The sequence below is a fragment of the Gobio gobio genome (genome assembly GCF_949357685.1).
Source record: "Gobio gobio genome assembly, chromosome: 6".
Taxonomy (NCBI): domain Eukaryota; kingdom Metazoa; phylum Chordata; class Actinopteri; order Cypriniformes; family Gobionidae; genus Gobio; species Gobio gobio.
Window position 1 is genome coordinate 9,773,241 of NC_137102.1, and position 24,137 is coordinate 9,797,377.

General features: G+C 37.5%; 1 protein-coding gene across 1 annotated transcript in view; it reads right to left on the reverse strand.

Moving 5' to 3' along the window:
- Window positions 1-24,137, reverse strand: part of cdh12a (cadherin 12a) — a 57,149-nt gene that overhangs the window by 21,187 nt on the left and 11,825 nt on the right. Inside the window, exons 2-7 of the mRNA XM_079819671.1 lie at window positions 21,520-21,893; window positions 14,606-14,900; window positions 12,083-12,202; window positions 9,528-9,695; window positions 8,824-9,011; window positions 1,534-1,787 (exon numbers count right to left, since the gene is read on the reverse strand). Coding sequence (XP_079675797.1) covers window positions 1,534-1,787; window positions 8,824-9,011; window positions 9,528-9,695; window positions 12,083-12,202; window positions 14,606-14,900; window positions 21,520-21,753 — 1,259 coding nt within the window. The 5' untranslated portion in view covers window positions 21,754-21,893. The remainder of the gene's footprint in view (window positions 1-1,533; window positions 1,788-8,823; window positions 9,012-9,527; window positions 9,696-12,082; window positions 12,203-14,605; window positions 14,901-21,519; window positions 21,894-24,137) is intronic.

Sequence of the window (24,137 nt, forward strand, 5' to 3'; positions counted from 1 at the left end):
AAAATGTTTGTTAAAAAAAAGAAGAAGTTGCAAATATGAAATGGCATGAATTTGTAAATTTTAATGTCTCTGAATTCCAGAGATAGTAATACTTAAATTACTCACTGTGTGACAATTCAAATAATAATGAATGTGTTTGGCAGGAGATAAGCAATGTTGAGAAAACACTTCTTGAAATGATTTCTGTAAATCCGGTGATCAAATGTTGTGTGGGTCTTTTCAGTGATAGGCACATGACTAGTGGCTCGGTGTACAATTCCACAAACCTGGAAGACCTTCTGAACATTGCATAATGTACTGTATTTCATGTGACATAAGAGTATATCAACTACAATAAAGTTCAACAGTGCCCACCGCGCACCCACTTTTTCAGCAGCCTTGGTTCCGTAAAAAAGAAAAAACTTTTTTTTTTTTTTCATTAAAAATGTATTTGTTAAAGACTAGAAAGCCATAAACCTATTCCCCATATGAAGAACATGAATGAGATTTTTACTTTTATGTTTAACTTATTGAATGTACTGGGAGCAATATCACAAATGCAACAACAATACAGTATAGGCTACTACTGTGTAAAACAGCATTATGTGAGTGTGATATTGCTTTTAGTCAACAGTGTAATAAACAAGAAGTAAATACTGAGTATCTGACAGTTTACACACAATATTAACCGTTATTTTCCATATTTTTGCTCCACCTACAAAGTCAATGCAGAATCAATCGTTGCGTCTCTGAGCAAAACATAGCCGTGCCATCCCTGAACGAATCAGTTTTTAAATGAATCGTTTGAGCAAATAATTCAATTAATCGTAAAGAAATCTTAAAATCACTTTTCGCCTAACATGCAAACAGACAAGCGCAGTGATACAAACAGTGAAATGCCCATCTTCACATTGTTGAATGTCCTTCCCACCAAAGTCACTTTGTATGTAACAACAATAACTCAAAATACAACAAATCTGCATATAACAATAATTATTAAATACACAATAATCACCACGCATATCTGAATACTTAAAAAATGGAATCCCCAAAATGCAACACTGAATTTAACAAATATGAAATGCACTGAGGTGAAATATTTAACATGAGCTGTGAGTTTCTAAATTACTACCACCTCCATTTATGTACCTCCATGAAATATTCATATGAAAACAAATGCTTTCATACAGACAATGCACTTGTGACAATGCATGTTGCAGCTAATACTTTCAGGCGCTTAAATGAAGAACTAAACAAGCAAATGTGCCACATTAAATTTGGTCCACGCTTGCAAACTGCACCAGAAGTTTGTCAGAGTGGATTGAATCAAAGCAAGTACAAACTGTTCAAAAAAAGATTTCCAAATGGACTAACCCTACGGGACCGCAGGTTTGTTATTGTTTTATGTTGTCTAGTATATTTAGACTTGTTCATGTAAAGTGGTTTTGAAAGGAGTTCCCACAGGACGTTGTGTATATACACATGTATTTAAAGGCAAGTAAAACTGTGTGTGCTTTGATTTGACCTACATCTGTGTGTGTGCTGCCCACATACCTAACAGGACTGTTGCCTACATCTAGGTCCTCAGCTGTGACAGCTCCGACGATGATGCCCACTGGTGTGTCCTCGTATGTCTCCATGCTATAAGACAGCCGGCTGAAGACAGGAGGTTCCTCCACATCCAGAACATTTACTTTCACTGTGGCAGTGTCCTTAAAAGGTCCCAAATGTAGGAATCGATGATCAAGAACTGCGTTTGAAGCTTCTACTTTAAAGGTGTAGGCCTTTCTGGTTTCATAGTCCAGACGCTGTTAAATGGATAATGAGATATCGTTAGTTTTAAAGCCTTTTAATTTACTGATCTCTTCGTTTAGTTGTCATATGTGCCAGCAGAGAGTAAGTAATGTCACATTGTTTTTGGATGCATATTGTCAAATAATAACAAAACACAACCAAGTTTATTCAGGTCATAAAACTAAAAATGGTTTCCACAACAGAGGGCTCATGCAGAGATCAGAAGGGAGGAGAACGGAAAGGAAAAGGCTGCTGCTCACTCTACCCTGGAATCACAGGAGGGAGAATAAAGGTAAAGAAGAAGAAAGCAAGGAGGAAAGTCTTTGGTCAGTGCTCTTGCATCACTGCGCTCATTCAGCCATGTAAAGGCAGAATTGTCACGCCAAAGAGCTGTGGCACTACATTGGGTCTCCATGTTTTATGGGGATATTCCAAAGACATAATGATTTTTATACCGTACAAACTGTATATTCTATCCCCTACCCCTAAACCTACCTATCACAGAAAACTTTCTGCATTTCTACATTTTCAAACAAACTAAATTCTGTGTGATTTATAAGCTGTTTTCCTCATGGGGACCAAAACATTTCCCCACAAGGACAACGATTTTTGATATTGCCATCTTTTATTGCAATCCAATAACACACACACACACACATTTGTGCATACACAAGACAATAATGTCTTAGGAATGGAATGACAAACAAAGCATGAAAGAATGGAGCAAGAAAATTAGCTTAATTAGCTTTGCTCTTTCTCAAATGATAAGAGCAACTGCAGAACACAAATGATAAATCACGTCCTGCTGATTAGTTTTTTTTCCACTAATAGTTGCCTGATTGGATGTGTATGATTGTAGCTTGAAAAATGAACATATACTAAACATGTCAAGCTAAAAAACGTGCTTCATGTGCATACATCTATGAATATTCAACTATATTCAAGTCTCAAATATTATTTTACAATTGCTCATCCAACATAAATACATCAGGCTACACCAAAAAGCTCCATAAGACAACACATAAAATAAAAAAAAAAACGAGAAAAAAAGCCAACCCAAAACAAACACAAAGTAAAACCAAACCAAAAATAAAATAAATAAAACACTTTTTGCACTTAACCTCTTAAGCTCTGGGACCATTTTTGGGTTTTCCGCCTGGATTTGCCTTACTAAATTTAAAAGCATCCAACCATACAGTGGTCTGAATACACAATATTGGTGTGATTTTAAAGGAAACCCTTTGAAGTTTCATAAACCACTGCTAAAAGTGGTTTAAGTCCCAAAAAAAAGAGACAGATTTTTTGGTTATAAATTCAGTTTTGAAAGTGTGTAACTCAGGCCCTGTGTACACCCTGCAGACAATTTGGGCTGTTTCCCCTAGATTCCAGAAAATAGTGGAAAAAAATAATTTTGTCTGTATCATGTTGTATGCAAGATTTCAAATGGGTCTACCCCCCCATACCTATATACAGCGCGACAGAAATTACATAAAAACGGCCATATTCCTCCTTTTAGATTAATTTGAATAAATCGTGCATACATGATCCAGACAAAAATCTTTTTTTCCAGTATTTTCTGGAATTTAGTGAAAACTGTCTGCAGGGTGCTAGAGCACACAGGGCCTGAATTACACACTTTCAAAAATGAATGTATAGGGGGGGGGGGGGGTATTACAGCTCAGACAACATATACTTACATATTTATCAGTTTTAACAGTTTTGTATATAACTTCAAAGGGTTCCCTGTAAAATGACACCAACATTTTGAATTTAGATTAGATTAGATTAGATTCAACTTTATTGTCATTACACAAGTACAGGTACAAGGCAACACAATGCAGTTTAGGTATAACCAGAAGTGCAATAGCAGCAAGTGCAGGATATACAACGGTTGCATAATGGGTGCAGGACATGGATATGTGCTTAATATATATATATATATATATATATATATATATATATATATATATATATATATATATATATATATATATATATATATATATAAAATATACAGATGGCTATTACTATAAACAGAATTTACAGGTGAATATGTACTATGAATATAATATAATATACAGATGGCCATTACTATAAACCAAATTTTACAGATAGAGGTATACAATAATGTGTTAGGCTAAGATGAGGAATATAGCAGTGGATTAAGGTGCTACCACTGCTATATTCCCATACCCACTGTATGTGGGTATGGGGGGCTTTTCAATTTGGGTAGGCCAAATCCAGGCGGAAATGGTACCAGAGTAATTTTGTTTAAATAAGTTACTTTGTGTAAAACAAATGCCAAAGTGATGCATATCTCCAGAAAGTAGAGACTCTAAGCTTTGGTGCCAAGCAAATGGTGCCACATATGAGGTCAGAAAGTTGAAAGATAAACATTGAAAGTATATACATGATAAAGTCCTTCCGAACCCTGTACAGGGTCCGCAGAAGCAATTCTTCAGCATCAACAGATTTTATAATAATTCATTTTCAGCACTCCACTACATAAACCATTCGAGACTAGAGTGCAGTGTGTTGATCTGAAACAAGAAACTTTGCACTTGTGTTGGTTAATGAGTTTGACTGAGTGTAAAAAGAACAATTTGTACCAGTCTGTTGAAAGACAAAAACAATACACATAAGTCTTCCAGAACAGCTAAGGGGAAATATATCAGTCCTCAACAACGTTAAAAGAGACACTTTCATCAAAAAAGACTGATTACAAAGACAACTTACTGTTGTCATTGTCAGCCAAGAATTTTTCAAAGACCTTATGCTACTTAAAAAGCATCAGCTTCATGTCTACACCACACTGCTGTTCTGCAGGAGGTCTTGTCACTGTTGACAGCACACAACAGTTATGTCTGCCATTGTCATTTCAAGCTCGTGTTGAGATACGCGTTTGCCTCGCTGTCTGCAGGCTGAGCTAATCATAGTGCTGACCATGCTAAAAGAATACCTCAGACATGACAGGACAGAGACCCAGCGGGCCAATCGGAAGCACACAAAAGCCCCTATGTAGCAACTTTTGGTCACCGTGTAGACTGTAGCATTAAAACTTAGCTCACAAATTCTGACCTGAAAAACAATGCCTATTGTATGATAGTCATTTCAGTCTGGTCTATATTACAAAACCATTCATTTTAGTCTAAACATGTCCGGTTTCCTGTTCTTTGTGTCATCTATGACTCTGTAACAGAGTCACGTTGGACACCTTTAGATGCCACTGTTGTTTTAGAGTCTTCTGGCTCTTCCTCTGAGAATTAACACAAAGGCACGTTTCTCTATTTTGGATCCTCTCCACTCAAAAGAGAATGCTAATCAGATGCTAGTCCATAGAGTTGTTTTGTTATTCAATACCGTGCACACACCAAAACTTTAATTAATTCCCCTACTAATTGACATTTATTCATGAATTTTTAATTACTCTTCTACACTGCAAGTTGTGAAGTATTCAAAATCCGTTCCAACTTTGAATTATTGTTTCCTCAAAGAAATACAAAGGCATTTTGATGTTAAAGTACATTCATAAGACATCCCACTCGGTGTATAATAAAGCAGCACATTTTTCAAAGATACTACTGTACATGTAAAATTGTTTCAATGGGGAAGGAATTACTGAGTGCACCTTTAAGATAATCGTATGTTGCAAGAGCAAAGCCCACCTTTCAATCCTGTTGATAATATAGAGACAATTATTCCTTGAACCATTACTTCAGTAGGTCCTCTTTATGCTCAAACCAGTACTGAGACCATAAAGCCACGAGACCCCAAATGTTCAGCCTTGCGTTTCAGAAAAGTCCCTGTGTAGCAGAGCATGTAGGGGCGTGATGAAACAGCTCATCAAAGAGAAAAAATGGGAGAGGGAAGTCTGTTATTGAGGACAAAGAGAAGAAGGGTTCATCATCATTGACCCTCCTCCATGCCCTACGGTGAGGATCCCACATATCCATTTCCAGACTTTTTTTGGGTCACCAGATCATGGCACACTCATTTTGCAATGTAAGGACTATGTCTCTTTGTCCTGTACAGCCTCAGCTTGGGGAATACAAAAAGTGGAGATAAAAGACGGAATGAAGGACGGACAAAAATTTTCACTGTGCCTTTTTTTAGATTATGAATTATGGGGCCATTTCACAAATAGGGTACAAAAAGAGGCTCAGGTGGATGGATGGATGGATGGATGGATGGATGGATGGATGGATGGATGGATGGATGGATGGATGGATGGATGGATGGATGGTTGGATGGATGGGTGGATGGACTCCTGTAATTAGTATATCGTTTATCTATCTTATTGTGAAGCAAGGCATAGCCCCCTAAAATGCTTTTATATTCTTCATATGCATCTCCCCATCTGCTGCAGAGAGAGATGAATAGCAGCGGTGGTCTGTCATTATGTGTCCACAGATTACATAGCTTTGAGTAATGAAAGAGTAACCTCTCTACTCCCTGGAGGATGAGAGCACTCCAGCCTCATCCACACGCCTTTACCAAGGCATTTGTTTCAGCTAAGCACTTATAGCATAGCCAGCACGTCTGTGATTGGCCATGTAACAGGACGTCTGAGGGGATTTCTACTTGTCACATCACATCAAGAGGTAGATGCTCTGATGGCCATGGGCACACTCATTTATTCATGTCCACTAAATATGAAAAATATTGGGCGCTTTCTTGGGGAAACTCAAACAATGTATTTTTAAATCCCCTCAGAGGTCAGCATCCCCAATATATTCCTTTTTTTCACATGTTGGCAAAACAGGAATGGGAAAGCAATGTTCTAAGAAAAAACACAAAGAACATAATGAATTGATAAGTCCAAGAGCAGGCATTGCGTAGTGTGGGTTAAGCGTTCACGCTTTTATGGCTTTATGCATTATTCATTCAGGATGCTTTGGATGGCCATCCAGTAATAAGATATGACTCACCTCCGGTACACACACACACACAAGCCCCTGAATGAAGGAGCACGAGGGGTTATTGCTATCATCCTTGAATTCACGTGTGTGAAAAAGAGATGCAAATGGAATTGTGATTTGCATCTGATGTCACCCGGCCTTAGCCAAAAGATAAATATTGCCTAAATAAACATCCAAATGTCAAAGAATTCACTTACTGTGTGGTAAAGGAGCTCCTGTTTCATGGGCAATAATGCGTAAGCTACATGCAACTACGCTATATTTGTGCGCTATATTGTCATACAATAGCTTTGTATGAGAAAGATATTTAAGTAATTATTCTCGGATAATCTTCTCCTCTCACTGTAGAAGTTCTCCCTTTTCGCAAAGTACGCAAGTTGCGCAGAGCCCCTGAACCACCTTTTTCACTAGGGATGCATTTCGGAAAATTATGAAAACATGATACCGTATTCCGTTCCTTTCCTGTAAAGCGGTACACTGTCGCCCCTTCCTACATAACATCCAAATCAGTCGTAATGTGTGCGATACAAAAAAGTTAAAAGCATATTGAGCTGCAAAATAAATGCTGTTCCCCAGGTGGCTTTCTGAGTGCGCGATATGAGATCAAGGTTAACACGGACAAGTCTAGGCTACTTTGGGCTCCAGGTGTGCACTTAAGGCGGGCGTACACTATGTGAGTTCGGACACTCGGGAGGTTGTGAGATATTGCACACGCTACGAGTCAGTTAATTTGATAATTGCGTCAAAGCAGCTGGTACACGGCACGACTATACTGCACGGCAAGCCAGCGGCAATCACGTGAGCTTCCGTGCTAAACACGGAGACTGGAGCTTTCAACGTTGCAGCTATCTTCGGATAGGAAAAAGAAAGAAAACAAATATTTGTTGCAAAGCAGCCATTCCTTTCAACAGAAGCAACTAGAGAGAAAGAGAGAAAAATAAAAATTTGTGTGTGTGTGTGTGTGTGACAGTGTATGCGCACGCTGTATGGTTGGACTGCCGCATACTGGATGTTTTTCCCTTTTCACACCATTCTTTGTAAACCCTAGAAATGGTTGTGCGTGAAAATCCCAGTAAATGAGCAGATTGTGAAATACTCAGAGCGGCCCGTCTGGCACCAACAACCATGCTACGCTCAAAATTGCTTAAATCACCTTTCTTTCCCATTCTGACATTCAGTTTGGAGTTTAGGAGATTGTCTTGACCAGGACCACACCCCTAAATGCATAAGCGTAATAAACTCTTCACTGAATAACTTTAACAAGAATCAATGTATATTTAATTTAGAATAGCCTATATAAGACTAAGCAGACTTTAATTTTTTTACATTTGATTACTTTTGATCACTATTATTATTAATTAGTAGAAGTAATTAATTTTTTTTACAGTATTATTACTGACTGTTTCAACCCACTGTTGTTTGTTGACAGTGAAACTGCTCTGAAAGTACAGATTAAGGGGTTTGGGGTCATTTTGGGATTGTGAATGCATTGGGAGGGACCCCTTACAAAGTTTGCTTAGGGCCCCCAGAAGTCTAGGACCGACACAGTTCTATAGCACTCAATTCTCATTCATGTTCACATATATTTAAATACGAAAAAAAGAAGAAAGACAATCTTTCTTGGATAAATCACCCATTTAGTACAAAATATCTATGTATTGCTACAAATTGAATAAATATAAATGTTATACAATATTAATAATAAATTAATGTACAATAGCGTTCAAAAGTTTGGAGACTGTACGATTTTTTTAAGGAAATTAATAATGAATAATTTTCAGCAAGGACGCATTAAATAGATTTTTAATGTTACAAAAGATTTCAAATAAATGTTCTTTTGAACTTTCCGTTCATCAAAGAATCCTTAAAATATTAAGTACACTGTTTCAAACATTGATAATAATAAGAAACGCTTCTTGAGTGCCAAATCAGCTTATTTGAATGATTCATGAAGGATCATGTGACACTAAAGACTGCTGAAATAATGGCTGCTGAAAATTCAGCTTTGCCATCACAGGAAAAATTACATTTTTACCGTTGTCTGAACGGTAAATATACAGTAAAAACAGCCACATGCCTAATCAGTTTTTTTTGTTTTTTATGAGACTGAAAATGACTACAAAAAGCATACCTTTTTCAGTATGACTGTTCCTTCTTGTGTGTTCTTATTGCTGTAAATATCAAACATGGAGCCCCCGTCACCAGGAACGATGCTATATTCCACTTCAGCATTCTTCCCAGAGTCCAGATCATGAGCTTTGACTCGTCCCACCGACGAGCCCACAGGTGAAGATTCAAGAACACGTAAGTGAAAGATACCTGTCGAGTAAAACACCTTTATCAGTGATCAAACTCTCCCCTCAGGAAAAGTCATAACACTCTACATTTAGACATCACTCTGAGAGGTAGTTAACAATAATCATCCACTAATCACTTCCGCAGCTCTGGAGAAAAGTGCTGGAATGCTAATCACATTTGCAAATTCAAATCTATTTAGATGTTTGTGTTTGGCAAGAGCCCTTGAGGTCTTAATCATGGCCAATTGTAAATCTGAGGTTCTTCTCGGGTCATGCATTACTGTTCAGTCCCTGTTTTAAAGAAAGCCCATCTTTGCTATCAGTGACTGCCATTAACTGAATTAAACAATTCAAATAATGGACTCATGTTTAAGGTTTCCACAGAGCAAAGCAAATATGAAACCAGATTAAATTCACATTAGATAAACCCCAGGGATAAACTGCTGCTGATATAGAAATGCTGACAGTCTATACTGTAAGCCTCAGGGTGCTCTATAATGATTCCCGCAAGTCTAGAAACATCTGCTTTTGAACATACTTTTAGAAAACCGTGGTGGGTTGTCATTGACATCACGGAGAGTGATATTGATGGTAGTGGTCCCAGCTAAGCCCCCGAGCTGACCGCCCATGTCCTTAGCCTGTATGGCCACCTGGTACATTTCTTTAACCTCCCTATCCATATTGGGTAGGGCAACTCGTATGACCCCTGAGACCGAGAAAGAAAGAAAGAGAAACAGAGATGGCATGTAAAAACATACACATTTTTACCATAAATATATTGACAATACAGAGTTAATATTACACTGTACAAATAATTCTTAGTTTTAAGCTACACTATGTATTCTGTCGCTGCTAGGGGTCGCTAATCTTTTTAAAACAATAACAAAGGCGTAGAGTGAATGAGTGTGGAATCATGGAACTTTTCTTCATACCGATGGATCTAATAATGTTTATGGATGAGTGAATGCATTCATGTTTTTAAAATGACTATGTATGAAGCAGGACGTGATTACTAATAAGAGACAGATATCAGCTCCATACGTGCGAGTCCCGGGGGATATAAAGAAATGAGGACATTTCATTCTACCGAACTACCTGCAAGTGCTGAATTACTACTCATAAAAGTCAGTTTATTTGACGAATTAAAATCGTGAGGAAACGCAATGCTGTTTCACTTGGTCTACACTATCTAAACTGCATTTGAGTGTGTTGAAAGTTATAATGTTATTCTGTGTGTTAGTTTGTTGGCTGTATGAGACTTGCAGTAGGATATCATACTGATGATATTCTAATATTTTATTGTGTTGAGCTACATAACATTGATTCGTTTTATGTACATTTGCTCACCTGTCTAATAAAGCACATGCAAGAACGGCATCTCTGTCAAGTCGAAGTTTGTTGCAAAGCTCTCGCCATCTCGAAAACGCCACGCCGATACTGGTCCTCTTTTGATTTCTCATTTTGTTCCAGTCTGCTTGCCATGGTCCATAATATTTGAACAAAACTACAACAGCGTGCCGCGAGACGTTATGCAGTTGTCCATGTTTGTTGCCATGGTTTCTACGACTGTAAAAGTGGAAACCGAGGGTAACGCGGATATGACCCCGTTGACAGGCGACTCCCTCACACGTCCCGCTTCCTTGGTTAAAATCGCAATTTTCTCATGATTTACAAATACTTGAAAGCATTTGTTATATTGTAAGTACTCAACTGAATGAAATATATAACACTGGCCTAGTGGTTTTTGGATAGTTTACTGCAAAAATCTTTACATATTGCATCTTTAATTAAACAATGGTTAAAAATCAACGAAGTGTTTATTGTAATCGACAATAGATTTTTTGTTAAAAAAGGCCTACATCTAAACATTTTTAGTTCAGTCCCATTTGCATTCATCAATAACTAATATGACAATTAGCTAATTATGTTTTTATTGTTGCTGTTGAGTTTGTTCTCATATTTAATAACTTGCTATCCTTCTGTGTTCTATTCCAAGTGTTGAGGTCTGTGTGGGGAAAGCGTATATCACAGTATTTAATGAGTGTGCATGCGACGTGTTGCCAGTTCTAAGTGAAGGTTCACACAGAACACGATTTTGCTGTCTTTTGCTTTTGCAGCATGACAGCATTCTGTCGTTAGATGCGAGATGTGAGATGAGAGAGTGAGTTTCACGTCCGTCTAGTGTTTACATTGAAAAACTGTGGAAAAAATAGTGCAGTGGAATGGAAAAACGCATTCTGTTTAAACTGCCCCTAAAAGACAGTCTCACCCTGCATCTGAATATGTCTACACTGCCATTAAAAATGTATAAAAAAAAATATCACAATTTAAAATAACTGTTTACATTTTCAGCAACCATTAGGCCTACTCCAGTCCACAGATAATCCATCAGAAATAATTCTAATATTTTGATTTGGTGCTCAAGAAACATTGATTATCATGTGTAAACTAAAATGTAAAATTTTGTTCAATTTAACGCACCCTTGGTGAATAAAGTATTCATTTATTTAAATAAAAAAGATTAAAAAAGGACAGAAAACTCACTAACCCCAAACGGCAGTTTACTTCCCAGTTTATATAATGTTGCCCACAAAAACTAGAAAGTTCTTTCTTGATCTATTTTTAATCGGACTAATTTATAAGAGTCGTTAGAAATCTAAAACAAAACTCGTTTTGAGACTCTGGAAATTGTATAGATGAAACACATAATAATAATGCCATTCACTAAATAATAGTAAACTTGAACTCAATGAAACTGTTGCCATCGGTTCTAACAACTCGATTCTCTGCTGATGGACGTAAAAGACCTACAGAGATATGAAGAATTAAACAGTCCTTCATTAATCTGCAATGCTTTTTGGAGCTGCGAAAAGGCGAACCTCTGATATTCTTCTGAAGACTAATCAATCCTAATAGCCCCCCTCTCAAAGGAGCTACTTTTTGATCAGACGATGACAGCATGACACAAGGTGAATAAAATGCCAAAGGCAAAGCAGTAGAAAGGCTTTGAGCAGAGCGGTGAGCTCAACTCAGTAGAATGCAAAAGACCATGAGTTAAATATAACAACCACCCAAAAATCATCTATCGCTCACCTGTCTTAGGGTCAACAGAGAAGTAGGGCTGCCCGTAAAGAATGCTGTACACAATCCGTGCGCTGTTTCCATAAGTGGGGTCATCAGCGTCAGTGGCGGTTATTTGCGTCACAAATGTGCCTGCATTATCATGAAAGAAACCATAAGAGGCCATCAAATGACACTAAAATTTCCACATGTAAAGAAATAATGATGAAAACAGACCATATAGTGTATAATCCTGAGACACTTCCCTTAAAAAATGATAAATGATCGTACTGCAATTGTAAATAGGCATGCATTGTGCAACAGATTTATGGTTTATGTTTGTCTCAATTTGTTTAATCATGCGACAGCCAGAGGAGAACGGACTCCTTGCTGAGTCTTGGTTCCTCCAAGGGTTTCTTCCACATCCGCTTAAATATCTCGGAGAGTTTTTCTTGTCAATGTCGCCTTTGGCATGCTCACTGTAAGTTGTAAAGCAGTGTTCTTTAGCTGCTTCAGAACAATGTGTATTAGAGGCACTATACAAAGATATATAATGATAGGTTTTATATCTTTATTTAAAATGTGTACTTCATCACATTATATCACTATGATGTAAATATGACTATATGAAGAGCAGAAGAATGACACAAGTGCAACAAATTCTTTGCAGTTGTTGTCCAAATGTTACATTTAATGTTTTAAAGTTGATATGAAATGATCACTAAATATATTTTGTAAATGCATGTTTATTGTCAATTCATCATGTATATGTTTCTTTTTTCTTTGTTTTTGATCATGATGTCAAAATATTATTGACTTCTCCAATCATTTAGTCCACATAAACCCTACACTGTAAAAAAATTCTGTTAAATGTACTGTAAAATTACCAGAAAATTACCATTAAATATATGGTAGCAATATTTTAGGTTTTACAGATTTAAATTTAGAATTCTGGGAATGTCAATTTATGTTTTTTCCACTTGTTCTTTTTCACTTCCAAACACTGTAAATTTAACTGTATTTTACTGTAAAATTACATTAAATGTAAGGTTAGATCTACAGTTATTCACCGTGTAGTACGGAAACTTTCTGTTAACCAATTAACTGTTTTCTACCGTAGCATTTTTACAGTATTTTACCGTTAAAATCATGATAATTTTTTACAGTGTAACCCTTCACAATCGACTGCAAACTGTGTGCATTGTCCACATTTCAAAATCCAATCAATTGATAGAACTAAGTCCTCTTCTTAAATTTGTTGGATAATCTATTACACAGATTTGTCGCTACTTCCGTTTCATCACAATTTTAAAGCAGTAATATTGCTAAATAATGTTATTCTCTTAGTATTATTTGTCATACTAATTCATATCTTTTCTTGCAAATATATATACACTATTTGACAAAAATTTAGTCGGCTGCATAGATGTTCATCTATTGCACTAGTCAAATCTAAAAATGGGCTTGAAAGTGATCAATTCAAAATAATAGTCAGAAGAATTAAGAATTGTGAAAGGGGAAACACAGTGTTCAACAGCATTTGGGAATTAGTTTTCAGACCATTTATTTAGTTGTCTGGCCATATGGTCTCCCAGCCTGGGCAGCTGAAAAGTGTCCAAAAGCCTTCTAAAAACTATCAAAACAGACCAGGTTAACCAGCTTGGCCAGGCTGGGTGACCAACTAACCACCTTAGGCTGGTTTAAGCTGTTTTTGCAGCAGGCATAAATTAGTGCAGTTAATTACACATCAAGTTCTATTATTAAAATCAGTTAAATGATTGGTTAGGCTGCATAAACTAGGTCAGCCGGAACCGGGAACACTTCCTATAACACCCGATGTAATCGTTACATCATAAGAAGAATGGCATCTACGCTAATATTAGTCTCTCTGTTTATCCCGAGGTTTACTGTAGTAGGGCCGTATCCAGATCAGATGGTGGACCTGTGCCTAGACACGGCCACAACCCATAATGTAGTCAGCCGGTTTCCGGGCCATATCCAGATCAGATGGTGGACCTGTCTGAATCTTAATCATACACTGTTTGTTCGTTGGCACCCTGAATGAGCCCGGTTTCTCCCAAGGTTTTTTTCTCCATTCACCATTCAGAGTTTTGGTTCCTTGCCACTGTTACCTTTGTTGCCTTTGGCTTTTGGCTTGCTTTGTTGGGGACACTAAATATTCAACAATATTATTGATCTGCCTCCATCACTGAACTTAAGCTGGACTATGACACTATTTTCTTCTAGATCTGCTGTACAGCTGAAACAAACTTTGCTGCATTATTTTTTCTGTTATCACTGTAAAGCTGCTTTGAAACAGTCTGTATTGTAAAAAGCGCTATATAAATAACGGTGACTTGACTTGACTTGATTACAAGGAGCAACAGACTAGTGTCTAGCGTCTTTCACTGACCTTGAATATGTATGTGAACAATAAAGAAGAAGAGATTAGATCATCACATCAAGACTTACTTTAAAGCACCATGCTTTGAGGCCAGGATTTTCCCACAGTCTCAAACACCCAACCATCTGGGACATAATGAGAAGTGAACTCACCGACGGGTGACATCTCTGGGACGCTGGCTGAGTATGGGCCCTCCAGGAACTTTGGCTCATTGTCATTGATGTCCTGAACTTTGATAATAAACTCCGACTCGGGCTCTAAGGGTCTGCCCGTGAGCACGTCCACAGCCTGCGCTCTCAGTGTGTAATAAGGCTTTTCTTCTCGGTCCAGGCTCCTTAAGGCATGGATGTCTCCGGTGCTTGGCTCGATGGTGAAAATAGAGCCAACTCCTTCACCTGAGAGTGTGTACTTCACCTTACTATCTCCCTTATCCAGGTCAGAGTGAAGCTGAAATGTGAAAAGAGACAATGAGAAATCCGACTGGGAGCTGGTGAGTAAATTATTACTCATTACTGTAATTGAACTGTAAACATATGCAAATATATGCAAATACAAAATCAGCAAACAAAAGCCAGAGACATTTGTGTTACAAGACATAATCATTTATAAAACACAAATCTAGCATATCCAATGAGAAGTGTATTTTAATCCATTTACTTACAATAAATCACATTTGGCCTATCCAAACCAATCCTATTTCAATCTCTGATCATGTGACTACATGTTGGCTAACATGTGGGTGGCATATCATTACCCATTGAGTTTGTGCATGTCCAAAGAGGATTGATGTGGATAACCCTCAGTTATTTATTTTCTATTAGCAGCTCAACAACATTGATTTATTTACAGCATGGATATTCTTCAGCTGAAAATATAATGGCTTTACTAGAGGATTTATAGAATTGTTTTTTTTCAGACAAGATAAAAAACTACTAAATAAAAGATTGCAAAGCATAAGGATCCTAAGATAATAGAATGTTTCAGGAAAGCGTTATCTCTTCAACTCAGAGGAAGTGTAAAGATACACCAAATTGTGAAACGGAGTTTGATCCTCTGACTGGAAAAGAAGGATTAAGTTTGAAGTTATCGAATTAATACTCTGAAAGGGAAAAAAAAAATCACTGATGAAATGTGAAAAGATGCACAATGATCAAAAGGGAAGAAGAACTCTGTACTGCTAAATCCTGCCATCCTGCCATGTGCTTGTACATTAAAAAGTACATTAGATGGGGAACAACAAGCCATAAAATCGTTCCCTTTAGCAGATAATCCTACAACCCAGTATTGAAAGAGATAATCTGTGTCAAGTTACAGTATTATCCCGAAACTTTTATGAATGCCAATGAGGCAAATAATTTAACGGGATGTGTGTGTGTGTGTGTGTGTGTGTGGGGGGGGGGGGGGGTCATCTTATTTCATGCATTCTGAGTTTTTTTACACTGTTAAAGCATTGGATTCCCATGCTAAACATGGCCAAAGTTTCAGAAAATGACACAGAGTATTTATGTGCCAAAAATACCCCTTCCGTTTCTCACAAGTTTCGGAAAGTTTTTGGCCTGTATGTTGTAATAGTGGGCGGAAAATCCTTGTATGGACACACTCCTGTCATTTGGGTAACGCAAGTCGAGAAGGATAATTCAACAATGTCACTAAAGAAGTGTGTTGTGAGGGAACAATAACCTTGTTCAGCTTCCCAAATAACCCAGCATTAAGGGAACAGTGGATGCAGTTTGCTTTTCAAGTGTGTTCCCGCATTGTCAGTGACAAATGTTTTATAAGCAAGGCCCGCTGGTTTTGCAGATCATTGCAGGCGGTAATCTTTTGTTGGCAATCAGCGCCTAAGTGCATATAATGTAAACCACACGAATGTATAGTGAATCAAAAGTTATCAATGGATAATGCAATGCAGTGGCATAACTTTGTTTCAAAAAGTGGGTGAGTGGGAGAAGTCATGTGTTTAACAAGATTTCATCCTTAACGTTACATCTCCCAACTATAGCATAATACAATATTGTCAGTCCCGGGATTCTTCACATAGATTTGCAATGGTCAAGTGATAGAGCATTTGTCTGGTGAGCGAGTCTGGGTTCTAATCCACCATTGTGTAATTATTTTTGTTGTCATTAAAACCAAAGATGTTCATCAGTGAAGTTCTCTGTAGCAAGAGCAGGGACGCATTTGTTTACATTTTATTTTGTGATTTAACCGGAACGAATAGAGAGTCTATGATGCGTTGAAGTGTTTGTGTGTGCGCGTGTGCGCTCGTGACTCTTTAGCACCATGTACGGCACGCCTCCCAAAGCTAAAGCTTTTTTCGGAAAGAGTCGGTAAAGCTTATCTGTCTTTTATAAATCTAATAAAACTAAAGACTTTTTTTGAGATATTAAGGATGCAATACTACTCTGTAGGTACTCAAGATTAACATGAGATTGGCTGAAACTGTGTGTGTTACCCTCCTTTAAAAATACACTATCCTAAAATGGTGACCGCCAATGGCCGTATAGCAGTACATGGCCTCACAAAATGTGTTTAGAGGTAAGGATGATGCTGAGTGTTGACAGTAAAATAGCAAGAAAAAGGGAAGGCTCTCAAGAAGAGTTATTTTCTACTGAAAAGGTCATACTTGAAAAGAAAATGTGACGGGGTAATATATCCTCGCTGCAAAGGGCAAACAAGAAGTGTGCCTTGCTTCACATGGAAAAATAAAGACAAAAAGAAAACTTGCAGACATATTTTATAAAGTAAATTGGTCAATTTGTCAGCATTAAGATACATTCACTGACTCCTAGAATTGAAAAGATGGCGATTCTTAATCAACTTATTGTTGGTGTATCTGCAATCATAATTGTAATTTATTCACAAAATAATTGTAATAACTGTGCAAAATATTCAAATTAGAATCCAATTAAAAGCTTTCTTGTGACAACCTCTGAAACATCATATATTTGACCACAGTCAGCAAATAGGCTGTTTCGGACTGCTACAGTTAGCACACCAAGTTATGATCCAGTATTTTTCCACAATTGGCTCCTACTGAGAAAGAAGCAATTGTTTTACTGAGCACTCAGCATTCTCAACCTTCAAATATTGTTGCAGTTGATGGATAGTCGTACTGACATTTATTCAGACTGAGCAATTAATTTTTAAACAGGATATAACTGAATTGAGAGAATAATGTGTGATGCATGGTGTAAGCACAAAGCACAATGAAATAACTATTTTTCCCCCATTCCAATGTTTTTCTTACTTGCTCTAATTAAACTTTTCCTGTCATGTAACTTTGATGTAACATTTCATGTGCGGTGTCACTTTAATTGTGGCGGCAGCTCAAACATTATGTGACGGAATGTGTTATAATTTCCCATGGTGCCACCTCTGATCACAGTCTTCCCCAACTAATCATTACAGATATGGCAGGTGCAAAGCCACAATTGCAAAGTTTAAAGTGTTATGATCTAATGAATATGCACTGGGACTTACAATGTGAAGTTTGCAGTGTCAGGCAGAACAAAAACAGTGAATATAAATTTGCTTCACACATCAGTGGCGGGGAATAACTAGCACTACTAAATTAACCGCGTAACTAATTTACCTACATTTTTCAGCAACACAACCATTTTCCAGGCATCAAATTTGGCTTTACAGCCAAATAAGCTGAGGCAATAATCAAGCAGGCTCTCTTGTAGTGTTTCATTTTAACAGACTGTTTCATGTAAATTAATTATATTCACATGGCTGAGAAAATTATAAAATAACAGTGATGATGAAATGTTAACTGTTAACACTTTCTCTTTAAATAACAGCTTGCTCATTTGATGCCAACAATGAGCATCATCCATGTAATTAATAAATAGCCTGCAAGCCATATTCTTCCAGTGACCTGAGTTAAAGGAGGTTTTAGCCAACAAACTCTATTTATAGTGACAAGCTAACATGTTTGTTTGCAATTAAAGCTACTGCTGTTATATAAATCAGAGGTTACAGGCAAGGCTCTTCCGTGTCATTTGACTGATCTTGAGTGAAAAAGAGTGAGTTGTTTTTAATGTGTTAGAGCCACAGAAGTAGAGGTGGCATGTGGTTGTGAACACGCCTGTGACAAGCCCCCGTCTCCCTATGTACATCTGCACAGACAGCTCTCAGTTAGGCCTCACTGATTGCACTGGCATTGACTGCAGACTATTCAATTTAGCTCTGATCCCATTTAAGCTGAAGGTGCTCAATTCCAACCTCTTTTGTAGAGGACCTTGATATTGAATTTTCAGCCTGGGATACAATATGGAGCCCTTTTAACCTTCTCCCTTTGCTGTGAATACTAATTAAATGGTTTCAGATTATGCCATCCACATTTTTATGTTTGACAATGTAACAATTTTGGTGCATGAGAAGATATCCCAGAAAAGATGGTGTGGACCCAAGTCTACAGACGTAAGATTGTCAGTTTGTTCGGATTTGTGTAAAATCAGTTTTCCGAAATCAAACTTCTGAAGGTGGTCGGGGCAGTTAATGTGTTGTGAACTCTGGTACAGTTTGCAGTTTGCTATGAAACATCCTACACTCTAAAAAAAAGGTTCTATATGGCACCAAAAATGGTTCTTCGTTGTAATCATAGAGGAACCACTTTTGGTGCTATATAGCACCATATCTTAACATGTTCTGTATATGGTAGCGGTGCTATATAGCACCATAGTTAGCAGTGCTATATAGCACCTTAGTCAAAGAACCGGCGAAGAACCAATGAAGAACCACTGAAGCACGAAAATTGGTGCTATATAGCACTTAAAAAGGTTCCCCTTTGATTACGAGCCAAGAACCATTTTTGGTGTCATATAGAACCTTTTTTTTTAGAGTGTAGCTCATGGAAGTTGATGTATGTTTTGAGTCACACCTACTATAATGTAATGCATTATTCCACTGCTTTGAATAAATTACCTTCGGAAAGCAGTTAGCATTCTTTGCTTTTCTTGCAAATATACAGCAATCAAGCGTCATTCTGCTATTTGGTGGGAAATCCAAAAGGAACATTTTTTTTTTAATTACACTTTAAAACTGCCGTCTTCTCCTCCTGAGTTGGTACCCATAGACACATACATATGCCTCATTAGCAGCTGTTTATATGGATCACTATACATGTACGTAGGCAATCCACCATATGGAAACATTTAAAGCCAGTCTGTGAACATTCTAAAGCAAGTTGACTGAGCATCTGCAACCGGAGTTAGATTCAAATATCTGTATCTGCAATAGACTTTAGCAGATGATTTTGCTAAACTAACACAATACAACAAGACAAAGGCGTCAGCTAACACAACATTAAAAAGTTACCATAGTAAAAGTAAAAACATTAAAAAGTGCCATAGCAAAAACCTGTAATATTGAGTATAAAAACACAAACACTTTCTCACCTGTGAAAGGTTATCCCATTTCTTTGGGAATTTAAATCTAGGCAGTTTCACAATCAGACGCTGTGCAATGTTGTGGCATCATTAGCTATGTTTCCATCCAAAGTTGTGAGTTTAACTGCGCAAAATTTCCCATAAAACATCCGCAAATAAAGTAGTGTTTCCATCCAGTGAGTCAAAGACAACAAAACCTCACTTCCTGATAAACTGGAGCTAAATATCACTACGAAAAATGGGTTACACTTTATTTTAAGGTGACGTAGTTACATTGTAATTACTCAAATAAGTACTGAGTAAGATTAATGAACTATATACTACATACATAGTTACGGTTAGGGTTTGGTTTAGGGTTAGTACTTATGGAAAATTTACTGTTCTTACTATATTAAGTACATTTAGTAACGTGTAACTACTAAAATAAAGTGTTATCAATGGAAGTTGCTGCTATAGGAGAAGCCACTTTTTATAATAATTTTCGTATTACCTATCACAAATAACTTGCAACTCAGAGCACACAGACGAAACACAATAAACGCGGTCATGTTATCTTGGTTTCGGAGGTGGATGCCTGCTGTTTGGGAACGCAGTTGTGAAAGACAGTTCTGGGAGGTAATTATACTAAACCACTTTGACGACAGACTTTGCTCAGGCATTTCAGAATGACCAATACAGCATTTCAGACTGCAACAAGATTGGTCCGCTGGTTAGTACAGTTATGCCATCGCAAAGTCACATCGAGGAATATATTCGTTAAATGTGTTTCCATCGTAGTTTATATTGATACTACGTTTTTATCTGAAAAAAAATTTAATTATCCGACTCAATTGAGCACACAAGTTTTTTATGCATATTTTTTATAATTTATGCACATATCTTGGCATTTTCGTCCAGCATTTTTAAAAAAATATGATATCCCAATTTGTGCATAAAAAATAGATGGATGGAAGCATCGATTCTTACTGTGAGTGACGACACGCTGACCATTTCAAGATGGTGGGTGTGCCGACATGTCTGGAGTGGTCAGATGTGGCATCGTATACATATCTATGGTTGTTACCTAGCTAAAATGGGAAACATATGCCACTAACTTATTACACATGGAGGACTCAAATTGATAATGCATACTGCAGTTTAACAGAAGGAGAATCTACATAGATCATTGTTTCTATTATATTCAGAAATGTAAACATTAATAAACATGTTACATGTTTACCTTTTTTTACATTTATTTAACAGGTTATATAAATATAATATAAAGGATTAATTAAAAAAAATGTGTATGTTTACATTTAAGATTCTGTCACTTAGATCCGAATGTAAAAGTACATGTGTAAACCTTACGCACAAATATGCAAATTTAAATGCATTGCTAGAACGTTCTCCAATCCTTTTATATATAACAATTTCTCTCTCCATTATATATCTCCATTGCACAATCTGGTTGCTCAAACCATAAACCATGTTATGTGGTTTCCTACAAAGAATATTTACTTTCAAGCAACCAAAGGCTGGTCATGAACATAGAAGGGAAGATAAAAGAATAGTAAGAATAACTAGATGCAGCGAGTTCTAGTTCAAGCCTTTGAACTCCCCCACAGTTTTATTCTCAATCTATTCTCAATACCTTTGGCCCTAAGCTTCGGCTTTGAGAATCAATATCTTCTTACCTTTCCAACATACTGCGGATCAGATCCCATGTATTCCTCTAGAACAAAGAATTGGTTCCACACCCATCCTCTCTTGACTCTGTGAACTCCCATCATGCCATGTTTCCTATGTGCCATCAGGTTCCTGTGCTGCTCCTTCCCCATCCTGCTCTGGGATGAAGAGTGGAGGGGAGAAACAAAGCTTTTGTCTAAGAGGCACCAGAGGAACAGCAGCAGGCAGTTCCCCATGAGCATTGGAACAACCTTTAGGCGCAAAGATGGGCACAGGTAACTTTTATGGTGAAGGCAAAGAAGCGATGAATCCAAAGCCTTGGCGGCACAGAACAACTAACATCCATGGAATTCCTGGGGTGCTTGAAATTTTAGTTAACCACCTGCAAGAGAAAAGAAGCAACGGCACTTTAAATCAATGAGATTATGAGGATTTGTAGGAGTGTCTGAGTATCATGTTGGCATGCAATGAAAGCAGAAGAAGGCCACACTGTCTGTTATGTTTTCATCTTTGCAGTGTACATCTTTGTCTGTTCAGCTACAATGTAATCTCACTTGAAGGGCTTTACAAATACAGGAAATCTGAGTAAATTGGCTCACTCGAGTTCGTTTAGCAGATTTAGCACTGGGGGGTTCGAGAAACAAGCATGTAAAAAAGACTGCAAGAACGAGGGAGTTTGGCAAGAGTTGAACAACTGTTGGCAGACCTCCAGGACTATGTTGGATGTGCAATTCTTTGCTCATTTTCAGTGCATTAGTCTTGAAAATGAGGTGGTCCCACTTGAATAGTAGAGTTGTTTTTGACCTGGCAACACAGATGGTAAGTCACAGGAAGCACAAGACAGTCCAGATGCTTAGGGTCACAAATCAGACAACTTTTCTCTTAATCACCCTCTAAATGGAAAGAACCTGAATAATTATGTACAAGAGGACTATTTATCACTGTTGTTCCAATTGTAATGAGAATTAAGACAGTATATCAGTAGGCTACTATAGAAAATGCAACCAGTAGCTTTAAAATGTTGACTGGGTAGCAGATGGAAATATTTAATGAGAATTCATATAATACTGTGACTGGAGGAAAGATATAAAATGAGACCACCTTAAGACTTTGCCACTCCTTTTTATGCCTGCTACAGACTGTGCGATTTCAGCAATCCTCTAAGATCATTACAAATCATACTGCACGACATGTATGTATTTATGATATTGAGGCTTCGACGCATGATAGTATAGAAGAATAAAACGCTATCAGAATATGCTAGTGGAGCAAATAGAGCAAGATGAATCGCACTTTGACAATTGTGGATTTTATGTGCGCTGAAAAAAAGACGAGGAAGTGAACGAGGAGAATATGGAATGTGGTCATGGCTAGGGAAAAGAGGCCAACTTGGCATTTGCAAATGGGGCTTGAGGTAAGGCTTATTCTCCAACTCCCCTAGAGTTACACAGGTGAGTTTTATCGTTTTCGAATCCATTCAGCCGATCTCCGGGTCTGGCGGTAGCACTCTTAGCATAGCTTAGCATAGATCATTGAATCTGATTAGACCGTTAGCATCTTGCGTAATAATCAAGGAACTTTGCTGCCGTTCCATGGGTGCAGCGGCGCAATGATATTACGCAACGGCTGAAAATAGGCTAACTTCTGTCAACATAACCAACGTGACAACCTGCTTGCAAAGGGAGCGTGCTGGGGACTATTTTCAGGTGTTGCGTAATATCATTGTGCCAATGCACGCATGGTATGGCACCAAAGTTCCTTGATAATTACGCAAGAATGAGAGTATAGTTCCTAGCCATATCTGCCTAGAAAATCGCAACTTTTCATTTTCCGTCGGTCTTAGTACACGATATAACTACAGAAGAGTCGAGTTTAAAAAAAAATCTCGAAACGCTTTGCTAATGGTCTAATCAGATTCAATGATCTATGCTAAGCTATGCTAAAAGTGCTACCGCCAGACCCAGAGATCAGCTGAATGGATTCGAAAACGGTAAAACTCAACTGTTTAACTCTAGGGAAGTTGGAAAATTAGCCTATTTTCAAAAAAAGTGAAGTGCTCCTTTAAGTTTTAGCGCCAATTCACATTGATCAATATGCCCTTTCATGTTGCATTTTTATTGGCTAATCAGTAGACGTAAGTCAACGTAAGGTTGGAAGTTCCCCGCTGGTTCTAAAGTTAATGTGTGAAACTGTTCAAATCAGTGAATCAATATGAGGCTAGAGAAACAAATAACAGAGCTTATTTATTATTCTAATATAAATACGCAATAAATATATTCTCAGATCTCCAACTGTACTCTTATTAAAAAATAAGCTACAGGAGACCCATGTGAGATAAAATAAAGAAAACAACACTTTGGTATTCATCAAGTATACAATATACATCCACTATAGTGGCTATGGGAAATGATACAGCACTTCCACCACCACACACTTAAAATTGCCACAGTTAAATGCTGATCTTCACTGACTCTTTCTGCAGGTTATATGATTAAACCAGTGAATCAATCGCTCTAGCGATTAGCTCAAAAACACAGATTTGTTCAGGAACAAAACAAGGGACTATACACTGAATACCATTTTCAAACACAGCAACTGTCTTTATAAATCATTAAATCATCACTCA